At 47.5% G+C, this 12,490-nt stretch overlaps 1 protein-coding gene across 1 annotated transcript; it reads right to left on the bottom strand.

The window, feature by feature from the left end:
- Positions 1 to 1,270: 1,270 nt before the first annotated feature.
- Positions 1,271 to 10,976, bottom strand: LOC144719742 (RILP-like protein 1). The gene is made up of 8 exons (XM_078595911.1): positions 10,485 to 10,976; positions 7,379 to 7,517; positions 6,832 to 7,007; positions 5,859 to 6,197; positions 5,014 to 5,123; positions 4,267 to 4,395; positions 3,523 to 3,610; positions 1,271 to 1,552 (listed from the first exon to the last, which is right to left on the bottom strand). The coding sequence occupies exons 1-8, from the start codon at positions 10,881 to 10,883 to the stop codon at positions 1,547 to 1,549; spliced, it is 1,386 nt and encodes a 461-aa protein (XP_078452037.1). The 5' UTR covers positions 10,884 to 10,976; the 3' UTR covers positions 1,271 to 1,546.
- Positions 10,977 to 12,490: the final 1,514 nt, after the last annotated feature.

The raw sequence follows: 12,490 nt of genomic DNA, 5'->3' as shown, positions 1-12,490 counted from the left end.
ATCCACAACATTTACAACTCGAGCACGACGTTTTGCTGGTAATTACAACCAGCATCATCAGGCGGGCAGCCAGAGTTGTGGAGAAATCCTGTTTTGGTCACAAAAGGCTTCGTGTTAAACTGATAATCATGGACGTCCGGGATAACAATGTGGATATGTTAACGGTTTAGGATTCGGGGTTATTGGTTACAGTTTTGGGGTCAACGTTAGGGTTAATCTTTATTAAGATGAGTATTTAGGCTTGGGGGGTGGATCGGGTGGAGAGGAGTGATGGTATGGGACTGTAACATCTCCACGCTGACCTTTGGGGCCCAGTTCCCTTGGCGCCACCAAGCCAATCAACTTGTGGCATTCACCACCTTATCTCGGCTGTAGCAGATTTTTCTGCGTGCAGTGGTGTCTGCCATATACAGTTAAAGTGTTCATTTGGTATTTAACAAAAAAAACACGACACTTGCCATAACTTCAGTAGTGTCATGCTCATGCTGGTAAAACAAATAAATGAAACAGTGGTCCCTGCCCTTTGAAAAACGCCCAGCATTCTTTGTTTCATCTTTTCAGTATAGATGCATCGATATGTGATAAGGTAGCATTTCTGTGTGAATAATTATTTCATTTAAAAAAACCTGAGCGGAAATACGGAACACCGGTGAGCCAAAAAAAATTCTACTAAAATTTCACAACAAATCAAAACTCGTCACTAATTGGCACTAAAACTGTGTGTCTCACTCAGTTTCCCCAACTCCAGCATCGGTGGCGATATCTGAACTGGTGCTGCACTCGCCAGCAGAACCTCCACGTCTATGCGAATGTGTTTGGTCGTGGCTTCCATGCTGCTGACAGAATACTCTTCTTGGAAAGCGATCCATCATCTGACGTGCATGGTTCTAATAGACAACTGATTGGGTTTGAAAGTTGATGTATTAAAATAAATAACGTTTAGGCAATGGGCCTTCGTAATAAAAGGGTCATTGCCTGAAACGTTGCCTCCCCCCCCCCCTTCTAGGGCACTTGTTGATAATTGTGTCAAGTTTCATTTTCGTAGATGTCGATCCTGTGCACCAACACAACTAATGTCATCCCAGAAGCACAAATTATTCCCACCAAACAACATCGTCATTTGTGGTCCTCCCGCTCCTCCGATGAGCAAGGTGAGCGACTACGTACGGCGCGAAAGAAGTTCAGCATAGCTACAAAAGCATGCCGTGTGTGATGCCAATGCTTAGCATAGAAATACCAGTCGCAATGACAATGGGATTTACCACACTTGTTGGGATTGTTTGCGTGTTTATTTTTAAACGACTGACATAAAGGTAGCGTTTCAAGCAGAAGGCTTCTGGTGTATGGTATATACAGGAAATATTAAGAGTGACAAACTCTTCACGTCAATATAAAACTGCATCTAAGTTTGAGAGCTCCCCCCCATCATTGACTAAAACAACCAACGTGTCAATGGCACCCGCTCAGCATGTGCGCCTGGCTGCTGGTTCATCTCACGAGATCGTGGTTGTGCGTTTAGCTTGTGGAGTCCTCTCCTGGGTCGGCATTAAACCTAGCGGGAAGGCACAAATGAAGGACACGAAGGTTAACATTCTGGGGTGTCTTGGGGGCGTCCATAAATGACGTCACGCGATTTTGGCCGATTTTTGACCCCCCCCCTCGTCACAAAAAGTCAGACCCCCCCCCTCAAATATGACGTCACAAAGCTCTGCCCCCCCCCCCAAAACCATATTTCCATTTTGAAAATAAAACGTGCTTCAAATCGCTTTAAACTATTGTCATTGTAGTGCGTATTTAATGTGGCGCTGCACTGATGTTGTAGGAGAAAACATTTATTAAAAAGTCTGTTTAATTAAGTAGAACGTGTTTATATTTATTTAAAGTTGCGCATTTTGATGTGACGTCACATTTCTCACCCCCCCTCGTCACAAATGTCTGACCCCCCCCCTAGGTGCGTGACGTAATTTATGGACGGCCCCTTGAGACGTTGCTGCTGACCATACAGTAAAGTACTGTACGCATTATATACCTGGTGTAACACATCAGTTCGGATACACCAGCGGTGATTGCTTTTACAACTACATAATTATAAACTATATTCAATTATATACTTTTCAGTAAAGCAAAGAAGGAGATATTTAATAAATAAAAATGTATGTAAATAACCTTCACTTAAAGCTTTCGTGACTGCACAAACTCATACTCGTTGGGTCTTTCGGTAAAGCCACGTAGATAGAAAAATAATAATAAAAATATCACAACGTTTTGATCGCAACACAAGCAAGCGTCTTCAGGTGAGAGAGGGAAATCGGCGATGGTTCTCTTACATTGACATGCTAATCTCTCACAATACAATGGCCACCTCCACAGCCTCAGGGCGCCCTCCGATCTTATATTTACATGCAAATCCGATCTCTGGCCCTGCCTACTTACCCTTGGGCTACACACAATACGATGGCCACCTCCACAGCTTTGGTAGCGCCCTACAGGCGAATCTCTCACACTACAAAGACTCTGTGGTTGGACCATCTCTAGCGCCACCCACCTACCTTGATGCACCCATCTCAGGCCGATATAAGACCTTGTTGTCTCAGCAGCCTTCTCTCTCACCTGAAGACGATTGCTTGTGTTGCGATCGAAACGTCGTAATATTTTTCTTATTTTTCAATCTACGTGGCATTACCGAAAGACCCATAGAATATGGAAATAACGTTCAGCCTTTGACTGTCGGATTTTGCCCGTAAATAGAAAACCTCGGTGGGATAGGCGAGAGCGGTGGCATGGTGGATCAGCAGCGGACAGCGCTATGTGACTTGCCAACCCGAGCTACTTTCGGCCACGGGTCACATCAGTGGCGAATATCTGATCCGGTCTTGGAACCGGTTCAGAAGAACATCCACGACACAGGGTGTGGAGAGGCCCTTTATCCAACAGCTGATTGATTGCCAAAAGAGCTTAACATTTATGATGATTATAAACAAAACATGGTCAGTGTAATTGTTCTCATCATGCCTGAAGTCACATTTAGGCACGGCCATTCGCACCCCACTGTTAAAAAAAGGAATTGAGGCTTAACTTGTGATAATTTTGCAATGGTTTTAATGACATTTCTAAATTTGTTTATAAAATTTTAATTTTGCTTTGCAGCAGGATTTTCATTTGCTTGACAGTGGCTGTATATGGGATTTGGTCCTTAAAAATGTATTCATATACAGCGTTGTGGGATGCTATTAGCATGAATGACGCGTAATTAAATTAAAGTATGAATTTGCCAGGAGATTTTTTTTTAACATTTTTCAGTGGACCAACCAAACTGAACGTTAGATGTGAGAAAACGTTAGATATGAGAGAACATCTAAATGCTGTCCGATTTTTCTCTCGTTGCTCGTCTTCAACTGCTTTTCCTCTCCGTGCCTCACTCGTGCCATCTGCCTCTCTCGCTCATTGTCTCGAGGAGTGTGGGTGAAGTGAGCATCCGAGGTGGCGGTGCTTCAAACGCATGCGAGAGGTGAGGCGGCTTACGTCACATACGAAGTTTCTGATCGGTTGGAGTGTGGGGTCATCGTAGAGCAGCCCCGCTGCGACCAGCGGCATGATGGCCGTAAATATCCTGGAAACGGAGGGAAAAAATATATACATCATGTCGACAATGTGCTTACTGTAGATCCAAAACGTTTAATAGAGCGATGTCAAAATATCTCCATGCTGATAGTTTTACCTGCAAACGATTCAATTGGGATTATACATAGGAACATCACCGTTTTGCCCCCATTACAAAAAACCTTGATGGGACCCTCCTGAAAAAAAGTGTTGAGACTTGGCGAGGCATCGTCCACTGTTGTGGGGGAATGCTTCCCCAAACTGTCATGATCTCTGGCAATTCTTCATACGGGGAGCACTCATTCGTAGGCTGCACAGGAGTCTTTAACAAACACAGTATTGTCTGCTGGGCTTGCATATGGCATGCCTAATTGTATTCTGCCCAGGAAAGATATTTCACTTGTTGACACCACCTGGGTTGCCAACATTTAGATTTGTTAGTTTGATCAGATTAATAACCGTGGGTGATATAAGAATGTTAAAACAGTTGGATAGGTCTTAAAAGTCAATTTACAACTGCTTTTTGTGTTTAGTTTGTTGTCCTTCCCCCGCACCTCTAATTAACACAGCTGGCTACGTACGGTGCGAAAGAAGTTCAACATCCACGTGTTTTTACCATCGTGCGTACGGCAAAGCTCCGTGTGTGCTGCTACAGCGTGCACGTACAGGCGCTTGATGCGAGGCTCCGATTGCTGATGCGTCTGAAAAAGCGAGGAGGACACGTCCTGAATCACTGCGGGTGCTTTCTCGGCGGGCAACGAGTTGGCGAGATCGACGTCTTCCTCGCCCTCCTCACTGCGGGGACGGAACGGGACGACGAAGCGGCATTGACGTGGTGTCGTCAGCGCTGCCCTTGCAGCAGGCGCACGGGAAATGTTTTGAAGTTTGCGGAGCGACGAGCATTGGGGGCCCACGCGGCTCCATAGCGCCAGGGAAGGCTGGTCCCAGCTGAGCCCTCACTACCAAAGGCTCAGCCCGCTTCCTGAATTCTCACAGTAGAAATTAAGGGATGGGCATCGCAGCCATTCCTCATATACATAGTATGTGAGAGTTAGAGAAGATTGTTGGGTATACAGAAACAAACAAAAAACAGATCATATCTTTCCTAATTTTGTTCAGCATTTACCATTTGTGTAGTTTAACATTGTGCCGTGCCCCGCTGAGATTTGTGTAAACAAGGTCACGCTACAGGGTTAGACCAAATGTTGAGTAGCGATATGGGCCCCGAGAGCATGTGGCTTGACCATTACGAACATAAGCTGGTGGGCATTGCCTGAAATATTAAGAGCAGAGAGACATCTCTGCGTTGGAGACAGCACCGCTGCCGAAACGCCATCTATTACAGTGCATATCCACACTTATTGATGGTAGCTGGTGCAAACAGCGTGCCCAGTGGCTCGACAGGAGCAATACCCCCTGTAAAGCGCCAGCTCCTCCTGCAGGGACAGCAGCTCGGCCTTCAGCTGGTTCCTCTCCTCCAGCACGTGCCGCAGTTCGCGCACCGTGTAGCGAGGGCCCTCCCTCTGTGTGGAAGAAGCAGGCAGAGCGTTCGCACGGATTTCGCCCAGCGGGTTTACTTGATGCCCCTTTGGTCCATGGGCTAAGAGCAAAATGCTGTACCCGTTGGTATCACCTGAGATAGCAAAAGTCCAGTTGCACAAATGTGTTAGCATTGCCAATCGGAAGGAATGATGCAATAAACGTGTTTACTAAGTACATTATCAATAATCCACTTGTATTAACCGTATACTACAGAAATTAGTCAACCTAGATATTTGTCGCCACCCTTGGTACCGAATTCTGCTCTGGCCCATGGACTGCTTGACACATTCATTGTTCACGGTGTTCGCTGTCCACACTGTGAGAGGGTTGCCACTTCTTGAGGCATAAATAACCAGGACCTATCATGGGAAGAAAAATATCTCGCAATATCAGAAGAGGGGGCATTATCGAGAAATGTATTGTCTTGTTTGGTGTATTATTAGGCGACTTAAAAAACCCGGGTCTTTTAATGCCTTCGGGGAGACATCCATACAGTATCCCAGAACAACAACCTCGAAAAGAGTCCATTGTGGGAAAACCAGAATAGGTGGCAACCCTCCACTGTTGCATTGATTTAATTTCTCTCTCTACTGCGAATGCATGCTGTAATGGCTTAAGCTTGAAAGCTCGTTAAGTCCTTAAATAACTTAACAGTAAACCAAGATTGTGCAAATATTCAGAGACACACATTGCAACGTGTTCGTATAACAACAAACATTTTCCCCGGAGTTTTGTGGAGGGTTGCTTTTTCCGTGTTCGCTCGCGGAAGACTCCTTGTCAACTTTCGGTTGTTGATTCGGTTCCATTGGAGGATTTCGGTCAGTATTCTGTGGTGCCTTGAGCGCTGCTTGGGTAGCAGGAGCAGTGACTTTCTGGGGAGCCTCCACATTCGTTTGTTTTTGCTGCAGCCCAGTTTTCTCCTCCGATCGCAGAACTGGAGAATCCGGGAATGATTTCTTCCTCGCTTCCAGCTCGGCGGCAGGCGGCGCCTGGCAAGACTTTTGCCGTCTCAGCTCGCTGTTCATGCACACCAGCCGGCTCACCTGCAACTGCAACTGCAACACACACAACGCACATACCACTGAATGGTAAACACAATGCAGGCGTCTGCCCTCGGTCGTGTGTGGTTACTCCCACCTCTGCCAAGATGTTCACCCAGCGTGGGAGAGTATGCCACAACACCCCCTCGCAGAGTTCTCCAGAGGAGGTGTGAGGTGTGAGCAAGAAATTGCAGGGCTGTACCTTTGTCTTTTATCGAATGCTGATCCATTCCTATGGTTATCTCTGTCCTGCGATCACAATGTGTTCCCTGGACTGTGCAATTTTTGGAATAGGGGAATTACCAAAGTGTGTCATCTCGTCGTGATCCTTTGGAATCTCCACAGGAAACACATTATATTTCGATGTAGATTTAGGAATGACCATTGAAATGAATGGAGATACCACAGATGATTAATAGGATATCAACATTTTTACGAGATCCTGCATCCTGTTAGGAATGGCCATGGACGGCACGCTAAAGTATGTTAAAATCGCGTTCAATTGACTTGAGATTTAACCATGGAAATTAGCCACAGAAGAATCGTAATTCCTGGAGGAATTACCTGCAGCGGAATGGTGGGATTTGAATGATTCCTGTAGGAATCGCCCAGCGTTATCTCCCAACATCGTCGCCAAACCGGGACTCACGGCCTTAGTCTCACGCTGGCTCAAGGCCATCTCTCGTTCCGTTTCATGCAACTCTTGCTCCTTCTGCTTCAGATCTTGTTCCCTCTCCCTGAGCTCACGCTCCCGTTCCTTCAGTTTCCTCTCAGCCGCGTCTCTTTCATTCTGGAGCCGGATCATGTCCTCCAAGTCCCACGTGTCTGCTGGAAGAAGCGGCCAATGCACGCATGCTCAGCCACCGCGAAGGGCAGCACTTTATTTTGCAGGCGTGCCTTTTGATGATCCACAACACAGGCCGTCGCATATCCGCCACTGACGAATTCACCGTCCACACCCAAGTGCAGTGTTTTTGCTTTCGTGTAACTGTCATCTCATAGACGTTCGCATATCTGACACCTTCACGTATCCGCCCCATGCCTCAGTCCCCAGCGAGTCGGATATGCGACCTTGCACTGAATCCATAATCGAGAAGTTTCTGCACGAATGCAATGTCTACAATGTCTACAATGTCTACAATGTCTACAATGTGTGTTCTGCGTGATCGTGACGCGCGTGTGCTGCGCGTGCTGACCGTCAGACAGGACCTCGACCGGCGCCTGTGACAGGACGAGTGCGCGTTCCAGACGACCCCTCTCGCGCTCCGAAGTCGCGAGCTTCTCGCGCAGATCGCATGACTCCTGACGCCACAGCTCCTCGGCCTGCTCCAAGTACTGCAACAGGACAAATACATCCCGGATGCAGGCACACGTTCCATCACTCCCGGACACTGCAGCAGATTTTTGTTTATTCAAATCGCTGTGGCCTATAGTCTGGCCTCTAGAAAAAAATCCCTAGATTTAAAATCTACATTGACAGTGGCTTTTGTACTTAACTTATAGAAAGGTGCCAAAACAGTAACTATACGCTGGTGTTGGTAAGCACACATATACACACCATTGACGTAATGGGGATGTTGAATCGGCTAGCACAGTGGTGGTTGATGCACTGCGTTATGAGCCCAGCGATCTGAGTTTGATTCCTGGCCACAGCTAACATCAGTGGGGACTAATATGGGAACTCGTCCTTGGCACCCTATTAGCACGGTTGGCTCCGTACGATGCGAAAGAAGTTCATCATACATAAGGCTTCCCAATAATAGCCCCATGCAGTTAAGGTACATTAACAAATCATGCAAATAAATGGGATTTCGCATCTTTAAAGTACCTCGATAATCTACTCTCAATGGGCGTCACACCGTTAAGGGAAATTAACAAACGCCCAGGCCCCCACGTATTTAGAGGACAAAACTAAACTGTGAATCTCAATCGACTATCACCTGATTAATAATCTCTACAAGAATGCAAAAATCTCTTCCCAAAACCTCCCTCGTTTTGAAGCACAAAAATCTCGATGTTTCTGAATGGCTTTTATTTTAATATCACAGACTCACCTTATTCTATCTATTGCATTCACCCCCAAACCATTTTCCGGACATACCCCTTCCACTTCTATGATAAAGATTAAGATTTTTTTCTATGAGCGTTGCCATCTTTCGGTTACAAAACACCTAAGATATCATGGCAATATTTATATCTCACGCCTGTAAGAGGGAAAAACTACATGCAAATGCATCCCCTTGAGTGATTTATTATTACGCAACTGACAAAAAAACCAGGACTATTAATGTCCCGGGAAGACTTACAGATTTCGCAACTAAACTCCCACCACTCTTTGCTCGGCTCTGACTACACGGTATTCATGCCGTGGGTGTGAATTGAACAAAGCCGGAGGATCCGTTAACCGGCTGGCTCTCCGGCTTGCGTAAACTCTCTTCCCCAGTTGGCACGAGTCTCCGTGCAGACGTTTGCTGCCCATTACGAGCGAGCTCTTTGCGCTCGCTCGAGACGGGGTGGAGGGGGCATTGGGTCTCGGCTCAGTTGGCGTCTATTTGTGCCTACAGTATATTGTGTCCGTGGTGTTTGTGTGTTTATGCGCGCGTGTGTTTTCATTTTATATCACTCTGTAACGATGCAGAATACATAAAAAATATGGCATTTCGGATAACTTGACAGGAAAGAGCGACACTTCGTTTCAGCGATAATAACAAATGTAAAAAACACGAAATTCCAACCGATCTCGTTCCACCAACTGAAGGTCTCACACCATATCGGTAATGGGGAAGGGGGGGGTGACCATACTTCACCAGGACCGGTTCTTATATCACTTGGCACTATAAGTACGACGTTAACGAAGTTAACTTATCTGTCCCACTCATCTCATGCGAGGTACAGGGCCTCTATTCGCCAGGTGGACACTGCAGCACCACGGCAGGAGCACACACGGACGGTGAGGAAGCGGGGTTGAAGATCTGCCTGGTGTAGGGAACGGGGTCATGAGTCACATACCTATCAACCCTTAATAGTGTCCCTACCTTATTACAGACCAATTCAGACTTTATTGGTCACCCCGTGCCCTTATAAATCTCAACGTGCATCCTACAAAGTCCCATCACAAGGAAACACATTTTGTTTGCCCGTATTGAAACGGCTGTACGCCGTATGGGCCTGAAAACTCAATTCCCGTGTACAAGAATACGAGTAACCCACATGGGTTGACAGGTGTGAGTGTGTCCTTGCCGTCAGCCACTCTGCAGTCAGCTATATGTAGCAGTGGCTCCCATCTGCGGCCCGTGGACTTCTTACGAGGGTGGTTCAAAATGCAGCAAAAAAAAAACACCACGATTTTTTACAACCCTTGCATCGATAACAACATAATCATTCGCGTCTTTTTCTGGAGAATTTAAGTCACGAAATAAATACGCAGATAATATGCGGTGGCATTTGCAAGACGCACTTTTATTTAGTAAGTGGAGGGGGGATATTATACAGTGGTACCCCGGAGATCGAACTTAATTCGTTCCAGAAGGCCATTCGCACACCGATTTGTTCGAACACCGAATTAATTTTCCCCATAAGGATGAATGTAAATGACATTAATTGGTTCCAGACACAAGAAATCTGTAATTATAAATAATTTTTACACGAAGTTTGCAGTAATTACATGCATGAAATCATACAAAAAAACAAGAATCACAATAAATAAATGGAATAAATATATGGAATAAATGAAATAAATGAACATTGAACTTCACTTTACCTGTAGTAAGGAGAGTTGATGGCTTGAGTGGAAGGTGGTGAGGAGGAGGAGGTGGTGGTGTTATTGTTTGGAAGGGGAGTCCCCTTCCATAATAACGTCGGGTGACTGCCCTTCTGGGGTTCTTTCTCTTTTGTGCCACCACCTGTGAGTCACTTGAGCTCTTTCTGACTAAAAACTTATCTAAAGAGGTTATCACACGGTAAAACCTTTGTCTGGGTAAGCGTCATGCACGCTGCCCATACGCGTCTCAGCCGTACAGGTTCTTTGAAGTCGCGATTGGCCCATTCGACCTCCGAATTTCGTTCGGTTTCCGCGGCAAAAAATGTTCGGAAATATCGTTACAACACCGATTTGTTCGAGTTCTGGTGCGTTCGATCTCCAAGGTGCTACTATATATACATTATTAAGGTACTCCAATGCGTCTGTACACCTTCTATTTTCTAGTACCTATTAAGCGTTGCGTTACGCGTAACCTCACCTACATGCCCCCCCCCCCATACCTGGGTACCCCCCCACCCCCCGCGTGCCCCCCCCACACCCACCTGCAGGTGCTCCCTGTCGCGGAGCGCGCGACGCTCGCGCTCTCCGGCGGCGCGCTCGAGCTCGCGGCGCAGCGCGTGCGCCTCGCGGCTCGCGCTGCGCGCGTGCGCCACGTGCGCCTCCAGCGCCTCGAGCGCGCGCACCACGCGCCACGCCAGCGGGGCCGCCACCTGGGCGCAGTCGCCGGGGCCACCGCCGCCGTTGCTGGCGCCGCAGTCCCCCGGCGTCTCGTAGCCGCGGCTGGAGACCAGCAGCTTCAGGGCCTCCCCGAGCGACGTGGCCATGTCCCACACGTCGGCGGCGCTCAGCTCCAGAGGGGGCTTGTCGAAGGGGCTGCTTCCCTCGGGCGGCGAGGACCACGCGCGCGGCGCGGCGGCGCCGTCGACCGCTGCCGCCTCCATGAACACGGACGGGGCCGATCGTCCGTGCGTGTGTGTGGGTCAAAGTGCCCAGCAGTTGTGACCCTGCTGAAAGTTTACCCTCTGGGAGGGTGGAGGGGACGCTCACGGTCTCAAACTGACGCTGCGCGGCTGAGCTGCGCGGTTTTCTCCGAGCTGGCTGGAGAGGCGAGTGGCCGTGGCTGGCGTTGTTAATGAATCGGTGGTTGGTGCCCGGTCTGAGTTGACGGCGGTGACCGCGCGCATTCCTGATGCGGCGCACGGGGTGGCCGGGTAACCGGGCGCGTCTATTTATACCCTGCACGCAGCAGCTCCCCCGCCAAAAAGACCAGTACAGTGTCCATACCGTCTGTCTCAAAGCCCTCTTTGCCATGTCCTGGAGGCAAACGCCTCTTTCAGATGAAAATGTTATACGTGGGCATTCACGACCAATTTTATAATTCCATAATTGGTTTGTTCTGGGTTAGATTGTGTGGGTTGTCTGGAATAAATGTTTTAACGATAACCCTCAACCACCCAACAGAGCCAATAAATCAAGTTGTCACGTGGGAAAATGCATCAATTGATTTGGATCATCAGCAAAACTGGAATATTGAAAAGCAACATTTTGCTTATTTTATATAAATTATCTTTTTTACCGAAAAGAAACTACAATACTTGAACTATAAACTAAAACTCTTTTATTTTACCAGGTAAGACCTACATATCTCTTTTTTAGAAGCGACCTGGCCACAAATGATAGCTCAACAAAGTGGCTTATCATGTGGAAGTATATAGCAGCCAACGACTCTAAACACGTGATGTTGATTCTAAATGTGGAGGGGAAAACAAGAAGACCTGGAGACAAATCCACGCCACCAAATATACAGCAGGCATCAGGTTCGGGATCGAACCCACGACCTCCGGTATACCAGGCGAGGTAGTTAACATCTCACCACCGTGGTGCCCCATGACTCATCTCCAGATTTTGTATTATTTAAAAGACTCGAGTTGGCATGATTAATATGTGAAGCCAATTCATCAACGAACCATTGTCATCTACGACTTTGTAGCCGATTACCCGCCCCCAATTTATAAAAAGCGCCTCCCCCCACCCGCCGTCCCGCCTCCCGAAGGCAGGAAACCCCTTGCAAGCCACTCCCACCGCCACACGGCTGATTATCATGCGTAGACCAATACCACGCTCCGTCCATCACCTTCCGTCCAGCGGCACACGTGGGAACATACAGTTTTTTCCCCCAACTTTCTTCGTGGTATCCGATTAGTCGAGTCATCCTACCCATAATCGATAGGGGAAAAACAATCGGATCGCCCAGTTCAAAAAGACCCTTAGCTTCTCGAAACATGTCTATTGTCCACGAGGGGACCATAATAGTCGGTTACAAATTTTTATGTAAAACCAGTGTTACATGAGACGAGCTATGTCACTCATGGAGTGTTATGCAACTGGCTACTGGCATTCAGGTCGCCCTGTCCGATGGGTGCAGTTTGCAAATACGTGGTCAGCAATCTTCTAAACGGCCACAGGGGCAAACGCGGGAGGGAGTCTCTGCCATCAAGATGTTTGTGGATGAGTTCAACAACATCAGCCGAATCATCAAGAGCAGGTC

This window comes from Lampetra planeri, chromosome 7 (assembly GCF_965212315.1).
Source record: "Lampetra planeri chromosome 7, kcLamPlan1.2.h2, whole genome shotgun sequence".
In the NCBI taxonomy this organism is placed as follows: Eukaryota; Metazoa; Chordata; class Hyperoartia; order Petromyzontiformes; family Petromyzontidae; genus Lampetra; species Lampetra planeri.
The sequence above is the reverse complement of the archived record's forward strand: the minus strand, read 5'-3'. Positions and strand labels throughout refer to the sequence as shown.

Excerpts from the sequence above, each read along its gene's own strand:
- LOC144719742 (XM_078595911.1), bottom strand. The coding sequence starts at position 10,883 with ATGGAGGCGGCAGCGGTCGACGGCGCCGCCGCGCCGCGCGCGTGGTCC. Across the intron at positions 5,124-5,858 it reads CACAAAACTCCGGGGAAAAT|AGGGAGGGCCCTCGCTACAC; the intron begins GTTTGTTGTTAT and ends TCTTCCACACAG. Across the intron at positions 4,396-5,013 it reads GAGCTGGCGCTTTACAGGGG|TGAGGAGGGCGAGGAAGACG; the intron begins GTATTGCTCCTG and ends CCGTCCCCGCAG.